General features: G+C 43.5%; 4 protein-coding genes across 4 annotated transcripts in view; 1 reads left to right on the top strand and 3 right to left on the bottom strand.

Moving 5' to 3' along the window:
• LOC105697909 (E3 ubiquitin-protein ligase Rnf220) overlaps positions 1–8,257 on the bottom strand; it is a 96,912-nt gene extending 88,655 nt beyond the window's left edge. Inside the window, exons 1-3 of the mRNA XM_012421642.1 lie at positions 8,151–8,257; positions 5,851–5,964; positions 3,397–3,895 (exon numbers count right to left, since the gene is read on the bottom strand). Of these exons, the coding sequence (XP_012277065.1) occupies positions 3,397–3,895; positions 5,851–5,964 (613 nt within the window). The 5' untranslated portion in view covers positions 8,151–8,257. The remainder of the gene's footprint in view (positions 1–3,396; positions 3,896–5,850; positions 5,965–8,150) is intronic.
• Positions 8,258–9,616: 1,359 nt separating this feature from the next.
• Positions 9,617–12,391, bottom strand: LOC105698166 (zinc finger protein 561). Its single transcript, XM_012422181.1, has 3 exons — positions 12,174–12,391; positions 11,802–11,948; positions 9,617–11,722 (listed from the first exon to the last, which is right to left on the bottom strand). The coding sequence occupies exons 1-3, from the start codon at positions 12,309–12,311 to the stop codon at positions 9,875–9,877; spliced, it is 2,133 nt and encodes a 710-aa protein (XP_012277604.1). The 5' UTR covers positions 12,312–12,391; the 3' UTR covers positions 9,617–9,874.
• LOC105698167 lies at positions 12,338–13,609 on the top strand. Its single transcript, XM_012422182.2, has 4 exons — positions 12,338–12,405; positions 12,533–12,713; positions 12,858–12,939; positions 13,009–13,609. The coding sequence occupies exons 2-4, from the start codon at positions 12,645–12,647 to the stop codon at positions 13,341–13,343; spliced, it is 486 nt and encodes a 161-aa protein (XP_012277605.1). The 5' UTR covers positions 12,338–12,405; positions 12,533–12,644; the 3' UTR covers positions 13,344–13,609.
• On the bottom strand, positions 13,351–19,082 carry LOC105698164 (patched domain-containing protein 3). The gene is made up of 11 exons (XM_012422180.2): positions 18,977–19,082; positions 17,010–17,256; positions 16,639–16,709; positions 16,305–16,517; positions 15,003–16,207; positions 14,774–14,898; positions 14,467–14,628; positions 14,091–14,361; positions 13,866–13,987; positions 13,625–13,793; positions 13,351–13,542 (listed from the first exon to the last, which is right to left on the bottom strand). Exons 1-11 carry the CDS (start codon positions 19,072–19,074, stop codon positions 13,499–13,501), a joined length of 2,727 nt encoding a protein of 908 aa, XP_012277603.1. The 5' UTR covers positions 19,075–19,082; the 3' UTR covers positions 13,351–13,498.
• Between the last annotated feature and the right edge of the window lie 2,111 nt (positions 19,083–21,193).

Raw genomic sequence — 21,193 nt, forward strand, 5'->3', positions numbered from 1 at the left:
TATATTTTGTTGATTTTTGGAAAAAGCGTGAAAAGCTTTTGGGGAAAGTCGGCGGTGGAACTCGTCTCGAAGCGTTCGAAACTATAAAGCCAGTCGTTCCCGGGACTTGCAGCTGCGCGTCCATGCAGCTTCACCCGTTAACGAGCACTTGACCGACAGTAGCCGTTCGGACGTTTCGGACAGGTTCCGGACAGATCACTCGCATGAAATAGGTCGAGACTGGCGTTGCCGAATTTTCGACGAGCTTCCCCAACGTGCCAGTGAAATTAGCACGTCGAGGTAAGCGGTTTCGAATTTTCATTTCAGATTTCAGAGGATATTCCGTGGCAACTGTAACACCGCAAACGTACGGTACCCTGCAATAACTGCTTGGAATTAAACGACGACATAAGCCCGAGATGATTTTACCAAATATTTTCATAAACAAGGAGAGGTTAAGCGTTAAGCGAAAAAACAATCGAGGTCCTTTGAAACCTCCGGAGAGCCCGAACCTCAAAAAGTCCACAGCGCGGTGGCGCATCGAACGTTCCTCGCTCTTTTTCCATCGCATTACCGCCCGTAAACCTCAAAGTTAGAAAGCATAAGTGCCCCGTTTATTGCGATATAAAGGCCGATTCGCCTCGGGAGGACCGACGTCGGAAGGAGCAGCCAAGGGGCATTTATTTTGCCCCCAGAACGGCCCGGCCGCGAAGGAGGCATGAAATCCGACCTTAGACCTGCTGGCACCTAACAAGGACTTGCTCTCGAACGAGAGAAATCGACACGCGTTACCCCCCAAATTTTTGGACGACATATTTTTTTGTTTTACCTCCCAAGGTTTGGAGGTAAACCGTCGAGTTGGATCGCCGATAGCGGAGGAAGCGTATTTTAAAATTGCTTTAAGGGTTATAGCCTGAAATTTGTACCAATCGACGGTCTCGAGTATTTCCCATCTAAACGTATCCGACAAGCCCAAATCCCACCCTCCGGCCTTCGTCAAATCGGTTTACGAAGCGTCAATAATTATCGAAACCACTGACGGTCGATCAGAGTAGATTCGAGGGCAATATTAATTTTCAATTTTTTCCGCGCCATTGGAATCCACCTGTATACCCAGCAGGCATCCTTCGGGATGAATTGCAGTAATCGAACGCATTTTGGCGCCTCACTTTCTAATAACGAAAAGGTTCGATTTAACGCACGAAATAAAAATTTTCTTTCTCGTACAGGTGTTAAGTATTCCCCAAAATATATTTTCCGAAAGGATCGATCAGCTTCCAAATCAACGTGCCGGATAATAAAATAAATAAGGCAACAACCGAGGTGATCGATGCCACTTAAAACGACCGGTAACAACTAGACCACGTACGTCGCGACCACCCCTTTGAAACACCCTGACGTTTCCTGACCACCGTCGAATACGACCAGCCAATTATCTCGGCCAAGTTCCTCCCTCGCGAGTGAAACGGTCAAAGGATGCTGCTATTTTCAGGACAGCTCGTTAACGACAATGAATCATTGTCCAAAAAGAAACCCACTTCTTCATCCATACTCCAAGACACCGTCCACATTTTTTGGTCCATAGAAAAATCCTCCGAAAATCCAAAAGATAAATTAAAAACGTTAACTTCTCGTTTACCCTTCCACTAAACAGACTGAATAAACGAAATATAACCAGGCTAGAAATTTCACAATTTCTTAAAAATGTCTCATTGTGTGATAGTACAATTTTCGCTCCACGTCGATGTTCATATTTTATCGATACGGTTGCACATTTAATATAGTAATCCCGAATGTCATTTCCTTATCCGTTCAGTCCGATCGGAAGAGAGAACTGCAGATCGCGATGGCTAATGCGTGTTTCGAACGAAGGGCCGATGGGAAGTGAAATCTCTTTCCTCTTTGACAGTCGGAGCCACGCGAATCCAGCGTGGTCAAACAGGCGCGTCGAGACTCTCGTCGTCGCGACGCGACGCGTCGTTTCGCCCGCTTAGGGGAAACGCCTGCCAATTAGCCAGCCAGTGGACGACTCCTGCCCGTTCAAAGGACGTCGTAATTTCCCCCCTACGTATATGCACGACGTTGGGTAAACGCGAATGAGCAAACGGATAGACGGAGGATCCGATAGGTGAGAACGTCACCTGTCAAAATCAATTACCGACTCGAAACTAAGGTGTCCGTGAACGTAATAATTTTCACTTATGAAAAATAAAGTGGACAAAAAAGGAACGATGAAATTCAGGGAAACGAGAAGAAAGTCGTCGCGTCTTTGAACGATCGAGCATCGGAAGATTTATTATAATTGCAGGTAGGAGGAAAATTGAAAGAAAAAAATTGGGAAAGGTCGAGGGCGACCTCGGCCCTCGAGAGCGGACGAAGCCGAGGATGGGACATCGGTGTCCAGCCTTTGCATCGGAGATTACCAGGACGAGGGAGGATGAACTCCAACGGTTCGAGTAGTCGTGTACCAAACGGTTCTTTCTCCTTTTTCGAGGTGAAAATCAAATGAAAATTAGCTGACCAAACGCGCCGGCGGCGAGACGGGGTGCTTCCCTGGTCGGCTCGAATTAAAAAGAGGGGACGCGCGATACGGCGAAAAGCGACGAAAACGGCCGAGAGGGAAAAAAACACCGGAGGGCAGGGAAAGGTACAAAACCGCGGGAGAAAAATGAATGGCTCTATCTTTCGGTAATTAAGACGGCTCGGAGAAATAAATAGAAGCTAGGAAAAGGAACGTCGCGCGTCCACGCTAGGCACGACGCAGCTGTTACGCCCAGTCAAATAAACGACTCGGGTAGATTAAGCACACAAATCTTCGGATCACCGACGGGCCATCCGTCCATCCATCTTGCCGTTTGTTGACCCAAGAACGTCGCATTGTTCCCGAAAACACGAAACTCGTGGGACGAGAGAACTCGGCGCGCGCCAAACCCTTTCTTCGCCTCCGCTCTTGGAAAAGTATTTATTTGCTCCCTGGGGACTTCGGTCGCCCCTAAATCTGGTGCGCCGATCGAAACTAGACTCCACGGCTTAAATCATATCGGTCCCTCCCTGGACGTTCATTAAAATCTCCGCACCCAAGAAATCCTCCGCGCGTCCTACCTTCCGCATTAACCGGGACGTACGAATAACGCTTAATTCGATAACAACGGCCGCCAAGTCGACCCTCTTCTTGCCGGAATGTCCCCAGATTCCGGTATCATCCCGGAAACGAAAAAAAAATTCCATTTCCCCATGACTCCGATTTCTCTCCATCCTGCGCATATTCCTTGGGAGATGTTCCTCCTCGCTCCCCCGAAACGAAACTCGAAAACCTCAAAGTCCATCCTCGTGGGTACGGACTCTCGCGCCTTGGGCAAGAAGTGGGCCGACGGGGCACGAAAGCACTCGAAGATGCGAAAATGACTTTGGACTCACGTCTATAGGGCCGTCCCTCCTCGGGGGTGGATCGTTCCGTGTTCTCGGAGCCGGGGGTGGCGTCGGCGTCGCGCTCCTCTTCCTCGGGAGTCGGGCCGCGGTTGGGGGGCGCGACCGGGCCGGGGGTCGAGCCGGGGGGCGACCGGCTGGCCGACCCGGCCGGACTCTGCGGCGCGACCTCGGGGGCGCCCGGCCCCGACACCGTCGCCCCGATGCCTCCGGACGGCAGCGACGGCGAGAACATGTTGGACATGCCCGAGAGGGAGTCCAGACTCCCCGCGGAGACCGTGCTGCTCCCGGTCTCGACCTTGAGCCGCTTACTGGGGGGCGCGAAGGCCGAGGGCCCCAGGGGGCGGAAGGCGCTGAACGGCAGTCGAGAGTCGAACTGGGCCGACAGGGGGTGCAGAAATTGGGGCGGCAGGTGGAGCATGTGATGGAGCCCGTAACCCAGGCTGGCCGCTGTGCTGAACGGGATCTGCAAGTCCTTCGAGTCTGCGATCTGCGAGCCACAAAATCAGACGCGGGGTTAATCCTGCCGGGCGCCCCTCCGAAGGGGTGGCGGGAAAAGGGAATCGGCCGGCTCCCCGATGTGCGCTGCCATAGGATATCGCCACTCGCGAGGCACATCGTGGAACTCGCCCGAACCGGGACCCAGGATGCGATGAAAACGATATGCGGTAGACGAACCCTCTTCCGCTCCTCCGAGAATTTCGGCCAGTCCGGGTAAATCGGAACGAGGAAACGATGCCGCTTGGCGGTCGGAATTTTTTTATCAGAGAGGACGGATAGCCTCGATCGCGATTACACGTCGCAAGGTGACGCTACTCGCGGATATCTCCGGACATTTGGGAGTCCGTGCTTTTTGGCGAAATTCTCTTCAAGTGCTTGTAGCCACCCAAGATGAAAACGCGAAATGACATCTTGTCGGGCGAAATATCTCGGAGAAACGGAGGAAATCCTTGTTAAAAGAAATATTCATAATTTTCACTATTTTATCCCAGTCCACAACCAGCTACGAATACAGTCATGCGAGGTGTTAAGTGCATCGGGGCAGTCGTTAACTTCAGAATTCGGTCGTGCGGGTCGTTCATATCCAATTTAAGTCGGAGGGTTAAGGGATGCCGTGACATTAAAATCGCCATCGACGCTGGCGACGTTTCCCCCGAATGAATGTAGAAAGGGGTACTCATAAAATAAGTAACATATTCCTCATGGACTTCGGGAAATACACGATACGTGAATGCGATCTCCTCTGGGCGTTCGCAGGTACTACCGTATCAATGGGCTTAATATTGATAATTGGCTCCGAACGAGAAGCGGCAATACGGCGGAATTAACAGAAAATAATACAAACTCGCCGTTTTCACCCGGGAATTCCTTTCTTCCGGGATCATTAATAATTTTAACCTTATAATCAACCTTTGAGAATTGCCGCATTCGTTACACCTTGTCGATAAAATTCTATATTCAGTGCACGTTGCGCTATACATCGATACCGTTGTGCCTTTCCCATTCCAAGTAGTTTTGTTATTTTTTGACGAAGGGGAAAAATATAAATTTTTCAAAATTATCCCGTTTATCTGGTCGAAACGTCCCCGAATCGGTAAATCGAACGACGGAGAAGGCGACGCGCGGAAATGATCGACGGTTTTCAATAAATCGGCCGGACCTCTGAAAACGGTACATTCCGAGCATGTAATCCGATCGTTACTATCCCGCGATTAGTTTATTATATTTTTATACGCTGGAAATGAGTTTCTCGATGGGCGAAACGAATCCGACCACTGCGGCTCAATCAGCGATCTATTAGGTATTCATTATTATTTTAATTGCGCGGCAGAGCCGGCAGCCGATACTTTTCCCCCGGAAGCGAATCACCGTTAGCTTTTCCGAGCCTCTCGTTCAATCGAAGCCTCCTTTCAGCGACGACCGAATCCTCGGGCATTCTCTTAAATAATTAAGTACCGATTCCCGGGCCGCGGTTCCCCAATTAATTTTTCTCGCGTCCCGACGCCCGTCCAACCCGCGTCGAGTGTAAAAGGATGCAAAGAATAAATCAGCGTTTCACGAGAAAAGACCTTTTATTGTATCTTCATCGCTGAAAATGTAAACTAGAGCTATAATTATTCGATCAAACGGGGGGAAAAAAACAATTCCCTCGTGCTGGCAAATAGGGGTTCGATGACATATTCTTTATTCGACGCCGATAAGCCTTTTCCTGGCATAAATTATTTATACCTGTTATCATCGATCGTGATACCCAAAACCTGCCTTTATCCTCGACAATCCTCAAGATTTAATCCAACGAACATGGTATCCAACATAATTACATTTATAACGTGAACTTAATCGCATTTATCTCGCAAAGGTAAACCACTACGGATGTCAAGCTAGGTGAAGTCATGCGCATGCAGAGGTGCAAGCAAAAGCGTAGGTGGAGGGAAGGGCACTAACTTGTGGATTGAAGGGTCTTTGCATTCTCAGGGCCTCGGGGAGCCCCCCGGGCTGTGAAAACACGACCAGGGACGGTGGCGGGTGATGATTCGGCACATACGCTGAATTATCCATCTAAAACAAATGCGCCATTTTCTTCTCTCCAGCCTCGTTTTGTGATCCGCGTTTCGCTTCCGCCCACGATTGGCCGCACGCGCCCGATCGCTTCCTCCTAAAGCGAAGCGCTTTCCGATGCCCCCAAAATCCCCATCTACGGAAAACTTCACCCTCGAGGAACAACCGGAGATCCTATTGATTCCAATCTCGAAGACGCTGGATACGGGATTTTAAAACGCTTTGCGTAACTCTCCCGAGGCGAACGAAAAAGTGCAACGATTCCGTCGCGCTTTCAATTTCACCCGGACGCGGTTCTCGAAGGAAAACGCACGACGGATACGCGAAAATGGACGGACCGATTAAGTCGATCGATCGGTCGATCGATCGATCCGCGCACCCCGCGGGCAGAATTATACGGACGCGAAACCGAATTGCCCGGGCAAACGTAATACCGCAACAATCGCGCGTTATCACCGCGACACGATACGTCGCCGCGATGCGAAATCAAAATCGAATCCATTTTATACCTATCGTGGAAGCGTCGCGGTTTGGCATAATTGTCGAGCGGTCTCGAAATCGTTCCACTCCTCCCACGGCGGTCGCGCCGTTAATTATCGGGGCGATTAATTAATCATCATATCGCGGCCAGAGCTCGCGCCATCCCCCAAGAATTTTTCGTCTTACGGCCGATTTTAACTACTAGCTTGCGATCCGATTAGTCGGGCTAGCTCAATTGCAGTATCGGTGAATAAATGCTTCGACCTCCACCCCGATACCTGCATCAATTAATTGAAAAGTCCACTGTCCGTAATCTGCATTGTAAGTCGCACCTAGAGGCAAAGTCGCGCGTAAAGGCAAAAATCAACCATCGGCTCGAATAATTCGGAGGTTTTTATAGAATTTCGAGACGTTCGATCAGGATTCGACGTACACGACGCGTCACCGATATACGTACAGCGGTTTCGTAATTAAACACTTTTTTTTTACCCTAGATTTTTTCCGCGAATTCGGATCTCGTCGAGAGTCGTTCGTTCGACAGAAAATCCTGATATTTAAACGAACGTTTAACACGCTTCCCTGCAATTTAGCGCGGTATTGCCTCCACCCAGACATTCGTTCGGGCACTTTTCCCCGTAATAAACTGATTTTTAAACCGTCCAGTCGCAAGACCGTCGCGTCGCGACTGCCGACTCTCTCGGCAGATTGACAGTCGTCAAAACGTCGAAAGCGCTTCGTCCGAAACGAGTCCTCGACGCGCCGGGACACCCAAAACGACCCTACGAAATCTCTAGCACCCTGCGAGGAAAAAGTGGAAAACGAGCCCAAACCGAAAATATATCCACTCCGTTAAGCGATCGTTTAGACGAAACGATATCCAACTCATCCGCGCAGATTTTCTCCGCAAACGGCGGAGCAAACTCTGCGACGCGTCGACCGGCTACTCAATTTTCCTCGACAAAACTCTCGTATCCATTATTTTCACCACTGCGAGCGAAATACATAATTTTCTCGATTTTTCGAGGACGGGATTTTTTTCATTTGGCGGGCTTTCAAATGCCGCGCGTCGAGCAACTTAACCTCGCGAAACGCACTCTTTCGGTCATTATCTTCGAGAATGCCTCGATAAATATCCGAATCCTCTTCGAGGCACCATCCACCGATATTTCCGATTAATTTGGAGCGAAATTAATATTCGGCTACGAGAGTTAACCTCCTTCCAGGTATCCTCTACGTCGACGTAGTTCGTTACCTACTACATACATTTTTCATCCGCCCGCGTAAGCCACTTCGCGAGAAATACATGAATTTCGACCTCGAGGGCTCGAGCTCGACGGTTTCCGCATAAATGAAACAACGAGTACCTCGCGTTCCATTCGTCACCAGTTTCGGTAATTCGGAGAAGACCGCACGTCCCGACGCGAGCCCGTCCGCGGCGATTCAAAGGTCGCGCGCTGGACGACCTAACCTCTCGGCGCGCGGCGTGAGCTGTCACGCGTCGCGGTGTGCCAACGGTGAATCCGCGCGTCCCCGCGTGACGGAATATCGGACGGGACTGTCGAGGCCGACCGGAGGACCGATTCGCGAGGACACGTCGGTTGCGGCGCGCCGCTGGATTCGAATTCGAAGGCGGCCGGCGTCCGTGTCGCGGCGTTGGCGTCGGCATCGGGCGACCTAACCTATGGATACGCGGACGCGCTCGGTACCTCGGTGGGCGGTAAGCGTCGGCCTCGCGGACCCTCCACGGGAACTGAGCGTGAGCCAGGTGTGCGGGGGTGTGCGGGTGCGAGAGGAAGCCAGCCCGTAAGCTACCTCGTGGACATGCGAGTGCAGACTGATTGGGAACGTGGAGTGAGGGTACTTACCCACGAGCCCACGGCGGCGGAGGCGGTGGTGGCGGCGGCGGCGGTGGTGGAGGCGGCCAGCGGAGCGCGCGTGCAGCGACATGGCGCCCGCAGCGAGCCGGCCCGGCACCGCGAACTGCGCGTGCGCGGCCCGCGCACTCCGAACCCGACGCCAGCGCCGCCACGATTCGGAGCGCCCGCCGAGATCGCCCGCAATCGAGCTCGGAGTCTGCGGCGAGGCGCTTCGCCGCGGCTCCGCTCCTCCGCTTCCGTCGTCTCCCGTCGAAGAACGAAACTCGCTTGAAAAGTTCAAATATCCACGTAATCAAATTTGTGAAGCATCTAGAAAAAATTGATACCGTCGTCCGTGATATCCCAATCACCCCAAGGCAAGGAGCGGCTCGATTCAAATATTTTGGTAACCAAATACGAGTTTGAGAAAATACTTAACCGGGTTTTTCATATAATGCTACGATAAGTATCGCACAAATAAATTATGGTGCAATGGGTTAATCAATGATCGAGAGAGATATTCCACCTTGGTCTCGGGTTGCTTGAGTTATTTTGCCATTATGCAATTTAATTTGGATTAAATTGCATGACGAAAAGGGAAAGCGTCTTTGTTTTGTTTTGTCAGTGGGGATAAAGTACGATCGCAAGATACGATGTAACGGCATCGATAAACGAGCATGTTTTTACCACCTCACTGCTTCAGTTTTTGTTATAAAGCATCATCGATCGTATCTTACTTGTTCAAACTTGGAATTCAAGTTTCGATTAGTTAGCAGAGCTACGAAGCTTTTTAGTCCTGCAATTTCGGAGCCCAGGATTGGTCACATAGTTTGTAAGCGGTTCCTATATTAGTGGTCTATCGATCATTATCTCAACAAGATGAAGTGTTTAATCATTTCCCATCACGGGTCTATTAAGTATACTACGTGTGCATTCTGGACAGTAACTTCGTACAGAAACGAAGCATGACGTGTCGTCTAGTGAACTTCCGCAGAACTACTATTTGCACACTATGTCCAAAATACAAAATATGATGCAAAATTAAAAATACGTTCGGTTGAACTGAAATATGATTTTCTGACAGCTTTAGCTCAGTAAATGCATTATTTTTAAAATTATCAACGAAAAAAGAAAATATTGTCGATATCTGCCATGAAAATACCTTAATAGTAAATCGGCTACGTGGCGCGCTCTGTTGGTAGAATAAGAATACATGTACAATCAATACTCCGACATGAAATCAAAACTATTCATGTTCATGTTCATGAAAATTAAAATACGATAGGGTAAAGGATTTAATAAATATATCACTTTCGTTTACATGTTACGTGCATATTTTTGTATCCTCTGTACAATTATTTATATTATCTTATCATGGGGTACTAAACATTAATTACAAAAAGTGATTCACTTGCAATACCTGCGTAGAGTAAATCTTGCGCCCTAATACCTGGCATTGGTTTGCAACGTTATGACATTATGACACGATGACTGGTTTATAAACTCTGTCTGGAATAGTGATGATAAATAATGATGCACTGTATATACACGTTGCATCTATTCACCACTCGACTTTAATCGTAGTGTATAAGAGTAAATAGTGCATCCACATTTTCTTTTTCGGACTCCTCCTGTGGAAGTGTTCGCGAAACATCCTGATCAGGCAAAACCTGCTCGATTAATATCGTTTCCATCTCTGAATTTTCAACTTGTAATTCAACGATTTGATCGATGGATTCTTCATTGACAGTTTCTTCCTGTTTTACTACATTTTTTCTACCCTTGACTCTAGGTCTATCATTGTGCACTCTCATGTGGCGCTTTAGATCATATTTACCAATAAATCGAGAATCACAGATCTCGCAACCAAAAGGTTTATCGCTGGCATGTGTCCACATATGCCTACGTAAAGCAGCACTAAATGTGAACGCTGCACCACAGACGTTACAGACATAAGGCTTTTCACCGGTATGGAGTAAACTGTGGTCTCGTAACGTGGCTCTTTGGTTAAAGCGTTTGCCACATACTTCACAAGTATAACTACGAGGATTTGAATGAATTCTCAAATGATTCAAAAGATTTCCCTGTTGTGAGAATGATCTACTACACACCTCGCATTTAAATGGTTTCTCGCCAGTGTGGACTCGCATATGAGTCATTAGAGTACGATTATTAAGGAACCGTTTCCCACAGACTTTGCATGGATATTTAGGCAGATGGAGACCTTGTGGATCTAAATGCGAAATCAAGTGTCGCTTGTAATTACCTTTATGATTAAATAATCGAGGACATTGACTGCAAGAATATGGTGCGCCGTGAATATGAGTTGTAACGTGTGCTTCTAATTCAGACTTGACTTTAAATCGTACGCCACACTTAGGACACCGATGCCTCGGAAAATCACTATGGCAAATCATGTGTCTTTTTAAATATTTCTTCATGGAAAAAGATTTATTACAAATGAAACATGTATATGGAAACTGTCCAGTATGAGTTTTGACATGTGTTTTCAACTGCCGAAGACTTTCACAGTCTTTTTCACAGACTACACAAAAGAACGGTCCACCTGCCGGTACATGATTATCTACGGTATGGATCAAGACACCTGTCAACTCGTCATAATTTTGCAAACATAATGTACACTGATATTGCAAAACGTTGCCATCTTGCTTGATCTCTTTAATTTTAGTAATGGTGTCGTTCAAACTACCCAAAATATTATCCTTATCGGCAAAATAATCGGAATCACTACCTTCGCTTTCTGCTTCTTTTCTATTCCCATAGCAATCATTCACCGCTTTATTATCATTTTCACTGTCCTTGTCAGTTTTAATTATTTCATACTCGAAGGGTGGTTGCCACGACTTATGATCTAAATTTAACTTTTCTTGATTACCCTTAAATGTCAACATTTTACTGGCTGAATCGTTATCGTCATCATCAACTTCAGTTGTTATTTCTGGGATACAGTTAGTCATATTTTCATAGTTTTCCTGTATATCCATCTTTTTCTTGTCAGCTAAATAAAATTTTTCATCCGTAGTGACATTTTCTAATTCACTATCCAGTATATACATTATAGTATAATCTAAACTCTGGGACTGTAGAATTTCTGTAATTGTATCAGGTATCTGATTTTTTATGGTATCCACCTTACTTTCTTCGGTAATAAGATGTTCCATTTCAGGCATGATATGACCCAATTCTCCTACAATACTTGAACTTTCTAATTCATTTATCTGTATTAAATTAATACTATCTTGATTTATTAGCTGTCCATTATTTTCTGCCAACGTATCATCTACTAATTCATTTGTATCACTTTCAGTCTGAATGACTGTATTATTATTATCATATTTTAATTCTATTATAGTTGATTCACTTATTTTAGAATCTTCGTCATAATTTTCCACAATTTCATTCTAAAATAATTAAAGTAATCTTCATTTCTGATTATAATTTATATAAAACTTAAATAATTTAAAATATACTATATCTTACTTTAATAATAGGAGAAATCTGGCCCTCGAACATTTTTCGTAACTTTTTCTCTGTAGCCAGAACTTGCTGTTTAAAATCATAGAATGCATCGGTTCTATATGCACATTTAGTGCAAAGCATCGTCGGCAACCCATCGTCCTTATCAATCTGCAGCAAAGAAATGTCATTATTAATCACTCTTTGAGCATTACCCAATTTTTCCAATCACTTATGTAAATAAAGTAAACAATACACAACTGAAAATTTTACGTTACATTTTATGAACCATTAATAATAGTTTATGTTCGTATACCGATTATGTAAAGAGCCGTAACTAATATCACTGACCCGTTAAAGCACAGTCAACAAAATCCTCTAGTAAAATTGACTAACCTCTACGGATGTTAGCTCGGTAAGTTTTTCAGGAAGATTCTTCTTACGAATCATATCATCGCCGTACATGGGCAGAAGAATACCATCCACTCGCATGCACGCACGACACATGTCCGCACAAATGAACTCCCAATTCATCTTTTACGGGCTGCCTTCATTTCTAAGGAAAGATAAACATATACATCGCAACAATCCAACTGTCGACCTTTATCTGTCAATTTCCTTTAAGTCAGTAAGTGCCAGAGAATGCTCATGTCCCGGATTTTGTCGCTATAACCTACCGACCATACGTCGAAACTAGTCCACGTTTAACCATTCAAGCATAGGCACCTGCTTCTACGAACTCCCACCATTTCCAGCGCTGTAAGAAACCAACAGAAGCAGGATTCCATAACCTAAAACTTTTACTCGGATATCACATTCATCCGTCCATATTTCGCACTGCTTCGCACGCCACGAAAGACAACGAAAATGACAGAAAAGAAAGAATATTTCTTGTTGGTCGTCCGTCGCATTTTGAGCAACTGGACTGCTTTAAAGGTAATAAAGTACATTGTATATAACCTGTAACCTCTTTGGTTTGCCCATCAATTTTAGTCGACATCTACCGCAGTTCTGCATATAAAAGAATATACAGGTATTTTTTTTAATAGAATAAATTATTTAATTAAAATTGTCTTGTAGTTGGCTGTGGAACATGGAATGGGACCGAAAGAAAATGCTGAAAATTTATGTCTGTACATGATGGAAATGATGTTCATGAATGGTTTGTATTATCTCGTTTTATATACAGTCGTTTCAATAGTAACATTTAATTATTTTATTTCTTTTATAGAAAATCCTGACAGTAGCGACATTGCTGCTGAATTGGATGATTATATGGATGCTGAATTCAATACAGAACTTGAAGATGATAGTTCCATTGAAGTTGCCAAAGAATTACTCCGTTTTTATCATTACTGCGTTGAAGAAAATGAAACAGCAATGCGAGCAGAATTTGAAAAGCTACCACAAATACAACCATGGTTGCTCCAAAAGGAATCCACAAGGAAATTTATTCACGACTCGGCGTTGCAAGTAGACCACTCGAGTTCTGATAACAGTGAAAATGAAAATAATATGGATTTAGATTCTGAATGGACAGAAGTTAAGACAAGAAGAAAGAAATAAAAAGGTGTTATTTTAATATTGTTTACTTTTATTGTCGTATAAAAAGAGATACTAAGCATTATATCAATGTACAGAAGTAAGGACTGAATTTATTTCTAAGCAATTGGCACAGCCCATTAATGGGTGTAAATGTCTGGTTCATAAAATGTACTATATCAGCAGTCTTTCTGAGCTGTCTCAATATCCGTTGCTCTGTGATCTGAAAAATTATAATACCAACGAGGTAAAACCTATAATATTTGCATTAAACATTGTAGTAAGTCATAGCATATACTCTGTACCTTTATTATGGCTGAAAAGATGAACGGTACAGTAACCATTTTGTTCTATCTGAGGGAGATCATTGTTTTTTTGTATTATTGGTTTTTTCTTTGGTCCTACCAAACTTAGGATTATTGGTAAAATTATTAAACCATGAAAAAGACCATAAAATACTACTGAAGTAAACAACTGCAAAGATGTACACGTTAATTCTTCCTGATCTTCATTCTTATTCCACAAACGAGTACTAAATAATTTTACCTTAAAAAAAGTACTGAAGAGATAAGCATCGCTAGTTCCTAGCAGTATAAATGCCAGAAAAGTACTCAGTCCACCATTAAAGACCGCTGGTCCAATGACACTAAGTGCTGTGACCGTTTTTTCTGTTAATAATATCCATGTTATACTGACATTACACGATAATAATAAATGAAATTAGATATCGACAGTTGTGTAGAGAAATATCAGATACTGTAATAATTTTACCATCTCGTGAACCTTCTGCATTGATATATTCCAATGCGATGTGAGCTGCATAATCAACGGACAGGCCGGCACAAAGTAAAATAATGATACTCGATGATATTTCGACGGTCAGTCCTAGATAGTACATGGATCCCAAAAGATTGATAAGTGTACAGAGTACGCAACATATAACCCAAAATGATGTTTGCAAGTCTCGTAACAGAACAAACGTCACGAGACCGACTGTCAGAATTTCCAAACACAAATTCCTTATAAGTTCATCGCCGATTACCTAAACAGAAGCCATTGGTTTTTTTAATATTTCAAAAACAATTGAATCAGGTCGACAACACTGATGTTAAAGTTAGTTGGTAATAATTGACAATGTACGTAATACCTTGTTTGCTGCCCAAGACACATAATCTGGTGAATATAATGAAATGCGCGCATCACTTCTAGAGAAGTTGACAGCTTGTACGCTTTCTCTAACCAATTGCATTGCCCGAATTTGATCTGATGTGGTATTGATGAAAATGTGTTGAATCTGGATTTGAGACGTCTACAAAATATTAGACTTAGTCATAATTTTGTCTTCAACTGTTTCAAAATATCTCTCTCTTTTTCTTTTATTTTCCCGCTTCTTACTTTCTACTATCATGCTTGCGGTATTCGATAAAAAGGCATAGAAATGTATTTGCTCTTACTGTTATATTGTAATCACCAATGGGTAATTTGTCGAACTTGATATCTTTTATATGTGATTGTCCTTCCTTAGTTAGTAAAAGAAATTCCGTTAGCACACTGTAGTATTCATCTCTATCCTCCACATCTGCGAAATTAACGAAAATATTATGCAACATTTGTTAGCGATGTAAGAATTTTAATTTGTCGTTTAATTTAACTAGTTTCTAACATCGATAATCTATTAATCACCGTAATTAGTATTTTGTAACCATTTCTCATATTCTTCGAACCACGAATCCACGGTATGGCTATTGATGTAGGGATTTTCTCTCAATGAATGCATGAGCTTTATAAGTTCGTTACGATCTTCGTAATAATCGACTCCTGTCATATATAATGCAGCCCTTTTCCCATACTGGGGAAAATATTCCATTAATTTGTCATTAAATTCAATTGGATAGGAGTCCTTGTTCAAGTACCAGAGGGGATCAAAATTTTGCTCCAACTTCAACAGCCCCAAAATGTTGAAGCCAAGGATACAAGTAGATAGCACCAACATTGACACTTTGACGGGAGTTTTAATAACGAAAGGTGCCACAAATTTACGAAAAATTATTTGTTGCGTGTTACGCTGACTACATTCGTTAGGAGTCCACTCAGGTTTTCGTTTACAGAAGCATCCATCTTTCCTCGAGTCCAATCTTCTCTCGTCGAGCACCAGACAACTCACAAAGAAAGTGATCTCGAATATATATAAGAACAATATTCCCATGGAGGCAAACATACAGAAGGACCTTAGGAAAGGCATAGTTGTAGTGACACCGATTGCAAAGGCCATTACATTCGTGATCGATGTAGTCGAGATAGAAATTCCTGATCGTTCCAGAGACTTCGCGATCCTCTTCGGGAGGTCTTCTTGAGATTCGTTACTTGCTGCCAAATTATCTAGATTCTGCATGATAACGAACATGTCGTCTACTCCAATCCCCAACATTAAAAATGGTAAAATTGGATGGACGGGCCCGTAAAAAAATCCTAAATAAAAGCAAACTCCATACGAACATATGATCGCTTGACCAACTACAGACACCCCCAATAGAGATAAATATATTCGCTGTTGCACAAGATTACATCTACCGATCATTGCGATTACAAATACAGCAATTAACGAAAGCCCGCAGCATAGAATTGTCATGTTGTTTTGCAAAACTTCGTGTAAAAGATCCTTGAAACTTCGAAAGGCTACGGCATAGATTTCCACATCTTTTGGCAAGGTACGGTTTGAAAAAAGCACTCGTTGAATAAATTCCAACTCCCATTCTGCCACTCCAGGATTTGACTTCTTTAACATCCAGTTTAATAACGTTGCTTTTGCTCCAACTACTCGCCCTGCACTATCATATTTTATTCCGGAAAGCAATGGTTTTATGTCTAGGAGTATGTTGCCTTCGACTCTAAAAAGAAAAAATATATATACGTAGAATTTAATGTCTTAGATTGGCACGGGATAATGTCGCTTCAAATTTTTTAAAAAAAGTACGCTTGATTTACTTGTCTTTCAACGCCACCGAAACGTCGTTCAAGATCTGTTCTCGACTCAGTGCTCCAACCTTTTCGACTCCTTTGTTTTTCCACAGTTTTAAAAGAGACTGGTATACGCAGTCTTCCTTTAACAACGTACTGTTTAAATTTTGCAAGATTTCGTTAGCGAATACTTCGTCTTCTACGCTTCGCGCGTCGCCTCCTTCGAACCAAGATAAGTACCTGAAATTGCAATCGTATGCAAAGTTGAAAAGTGAATATCAGTTCTGTCAATCTAGAAAAGCGAATAATTTATTTATGGCACTTGGTTTAAAAACAAGCAATGCAACATCGCCCTACGTACCCTGCGCACACATCACGCCACGTGTGATTGTTAACAACAATCGTCTTGACGGACTCTTCTATCTCCGCGATCTTCAATCAATCGGCAACGGATACAATATAAATCTTTTACAATTAGACAAAACGTTCACAAATTTTAACCTTTTCAGCATCAGAGTCCTAATTTAAAAACGCACCTCACCATTATCGAGTGAACTTGCTTTGCTATTTCTTTCAGACAGGGTGGCGGTTTAGATAAGGAAATCCAAAACACCCAACCGCTCGTCTCATATAATTCATCTCATGTGACACATTTTTTTTTTAACTGGACACTCTGAGCCGGAAAAGTTAACAACGGATGCATGCATGCACAACGCGAATCGTTATCATTACCAGGTGGAGAACGTCTGGTTCGAATATATTGTTCGCCGTTATAAGAATGCTCTCGTATCTGATGTCATCTTTGAAATGTTCTTTTACCCAATTTGCATCGGATCGAATTATGGAAGATTTAGGAATAAATACTTCTACGTCGTCTATTTCTTCTACCCAAAATAGTAACCCCGGGCCACATATTCCACTAACGCATAACGTCGCTAAAAGCCAAATCCAGGGCCTGGTTCCTATGCTCAAACCTATCCTGAAACAGAGATGGATAACTTCAATTTTTATAATATTTCTAACAATTGCTGAAACCAATTTTTTTTTTTTTCGGTAGAAGGAAAGGCCTGACAACCACTCGTTATTCACCTTTTAACAATTAATTTAACTTCGGATTGTTAACAGGCAAGTTCGCGTGAACTGTAGCCTTACGCGTATGCCCACATGGTCTTGCATAGGTCACACGAAATATCTCTTAATAAGTCTTAATTTATCGACATTATTCACTTGACGAAATTCTCGCTTTAAACCAAGTGGGCGTTCCTAAATTTTCCTGATGAGTATTCCACCGTTAAAAATTCTTTCCAGAATTTCGTTTCATGAATATAATAATTTAAAGGAAAGTACGTAGTCGTTTAAAAATAGTTTTTTCAAAAGATTTTACTGTACTTTTCAATTTTTACCCGTTTAGACCCAAGGTCTAAAAAGCTTCTCGCCACCTATTTTTATTAGACTTTGTAAACCCAGCAGTAAGGTTCATTATATCATTTCCATGGTTTGCGTGCTGGCCAATACCTGTGTTCTGAATTATTTTGCGGTTTCTACGACAGAGTTTCAACTTACGAGAGTAACATGTAGCCGCGACAAGTATTTCGTTATACTCGTACGTGGTTAAATGTGTGCTAACGTTCACGAGTTCATTCACAACAACGGACGGCCATGACGGTATAGTTAGGCAGGAAGTCAGTCACTTTGGAACAGTATGAATCTTTTACCACGGCCAATAGACTGCAGATGGTCTTGTACCGCGTTCGCAAAATCTCGAATTCAAGAACCGTTTGCGAATTTAATCACGTAATCTCCACTTAACCCGCTAAATGAGTTCCATTAAGCTTCGTGTCGATGGATCCTTACCAAGAGTCCGCGGCTACATTTTTATTATTAGTAAGTCAAACTGCCATTTCACGTTTAATCGAGACAATCTGTACCGTGGATCAATTAAGCGAAAATTAATAAAATTGGGAACACTCATGAAGCTCGACCCTAACGTCATTTTTTCCTTGGTGAAACGATCAAAAGGACCGGCACGGCGATTTTTTATACGTTAATGCTCTAGGACTGTCATTAGGTCGAAAGGCTCTTAAATTTTATTCCTAATGTTGGTCTACACGACACGTTTCCTTTTACCGTGAACTCTGAAATAAATTCAAGATCGAGATAAAAAGCACTCGCGACACGATCAACCCGATACCAAAGGGGAAGACAACACGATCGTCCATTATGCGACACGATCAACCTGATACCAAAGTGGAAGCGAACTGAACGCATTTGAAATTTAAACATCCACGGGATCGATAAAAGTTTTCAAGATTTCCACTAGAGTAGATACATTTCTTAAGAATTTTCTATCGAGTCCTAATGATTATTTCACCATGTCTTTACTTCATACAACTTTCAATTTAAATGAAATGACAACAATTTTCTCCTATATCACTGACTGGACGCGGTAGTTGGATTTCGATGACTTTCCTAATCGTGCGAGACTCGCTAGTTTAAGATGACTTCTTTATTCTAGCCTCGATGACACTTGAATTTTCGCAGTTAATACTCCATTAAATATATGCAACACTGACAGCTTGTCGTCACCTCCGGTTCTAAGTAAATCATTTATTCTTGAATGTATGAACGACAATGGCTCGAGCCGAAGCTACTTTTGTTCGATTATAACAAAGATGACAAATGTAAGGGGACTCGCTTACCGATAAAAAATATGCTCTGGGTGACGGTGTATATCGAGCAATAAATCTTTGAGTCTTCTCCACGTGATGTTCACGGTGGGCACATCCTGGATGTCCATCGCAAGTACAGTGCTCCGAATCCAAGTGTTGACTGAGCTGGAGTCGAGCACGTAACCGCGTATAGTACACGAACGTGCAATGGACGATGGAAGTAATCTACTGTAATTATATAACCATATATAGCGAGTCGGGTCCGTTTCATTTGTGCGAATAAACGTGTCCGTAACGAGTACAACGACTGACAATATGGGATTAGCATAAGTCCCAAATATTTCAAGTGCGTACTCTAGGAACGATAGTGAAATCAAGTGAGAATCATCACGCCTGTCTCTTAGATCGAATCAAACTTAGTTTTATTGGTACATTTGCTTTTAAAATTTCTTAATCACCCATATCAACGGCATCGTCACCTGGAATCGAGTTGTTAATTACGACTTAGCGCAATTATACCGAAAAACGTATCACTGAATCTCTTACAACTTCCACGGGATCTTGCTTCTCTCCTCCAACAAAGGTCCCTGCATAAGACACTATAACGTTCAGAATTCTGTGGCCTCGTTTCCGAGGTTCTTTCCATTGCCGAATCTTTTGCTTTTTTATTACCCTACAAAAAATTTGGCTATAAGTCTTCAGCCCTATAGTGTATGCTTGGACTGGTTCCGGACATACTACGAGGCTCTACCTGTGGGTATTAATATATTCCAAGAGAAATCTGAACTGAAATCTTACCTGAATGGAATAATTTTCGAAATCAGGCCCCACGTTTTATCCGCAAATATATTTTGCAGAAAAATCTCAGCGTATGCCTCGATACCCCGTCACGTCGAGGGCTAGACTCTATACCAGATAACGTCTTGGATTAAGTACGAATGTACCGTCAATATCTACGTCCATCCGAAGTACGCCATACGCACCGTGACCCTTGCACAGTCATGGGAACCCCGATGCTAAAAATGAGACGTGTCAGGCTTCGCATTTAGGATTCTAGGTCTTTGCTTGGCTATGTGAGCCCGTTATTCGATTAGAACCTTTCTCCGAAGAATGCTTCCGTCTCTTTGCAGTGCATCCATCGCGTTATTTATTTATCGAATGGTGCGAGGAACAGCTTCTGGAAACGAGACCACTGCAGTCTCCAGAGATGGCATCAAAAATGAGGATCGCTACCCATTGCCGCGTTCAATTTTCTTTCATAACATTAAACGGTGGAAAGAGGCACCTCCTTGTATTCTCTCTTACAGTGGTAAATATTACAAATAGCGATATTTGTCTCTCTTCCAAATTTTCTCTCCATCCGGCCTTGGGGGAAACCGTGGTCTTCACGGTACGTACGTCCCAGTGGTGTGGGAAAAAATGAAACCACCCCGTGGATCGTAATTGCTCTCGTTATTCTTACTCGTCAGGAAAGTACCCAGCTTTCGTGCTGTCGTCGAGTCGAGATGCCTCACACGAAGGAAGACGTAAATGTACACCTACGCTCCGTCATATTCCGTGGTGTAAACTCGAGGAGAGGGCGACCCGGGGGCCGTCAGTAAGTAGGGAGTTTACCGAGCGAATGCCTTTCTCATCCTCCGGATCTTCAGTATATCTGGCTGGTCTCTCTTCGATGGTCGCCTTGACCGCTGGTTGCTCGGTCATTACCGCGAATTCGAGGAGAACTGGCCGCGGAACTCCGGAGCTCAAGGCCAACCTGATCCCGCGCCCCGAGTCGACATTTTGAGCCATCGGTTTTCGAAAAACTGAGGTAACGATCGAACCTACGAAACCAGTCACCGCATATCGAAGGAATCAATTATATATACCGATCAATTATAACGAAAGAGCGTGAGTTGGGAGCACTCGTGACATCGTCCCTCAGGAGATGACTGAATTCATTTTTGGGTACGATCGAGGGTGCAAGTAGAATTTCATTTTTGCATTTGCATCTTGGAGTTTCGTGATTATCAAAACACGATTACCAAAATTTTAGCAAGTACTCGGGAATGCTTTAGGTTTACCGGTAGTCATTTTTTCTTACGTATATCACGATGCGTACCCAACCATTGCCAGAATCGAAATTGGACCTCTAAAATATATTTTCCCGTAACGAGGCCTGATCAGTAGCAGAATTCTTATGCTACTCTAGATAATTACACGGCATGGTCAACTCGCTCCATTTCACGACGCACGCGAGTATCTTTT

Source organism: Orussus abietinus, unplaced genomic scaffold (genome assembly GCF_000612105.2).
Source record: "Orussus abietinus isolate OABI.00-Male unplaced genomic scaffold, Oabi_2.0 scaffold1, whole genome shotgun sequence".
NCBI classification, from domain to species: domain Eukaryota; kingdom Metazoa; phylum Arthropoda; class Insecta; order Hymenoptera; family Orussidae; genus Orussus; species Orussus abietinus.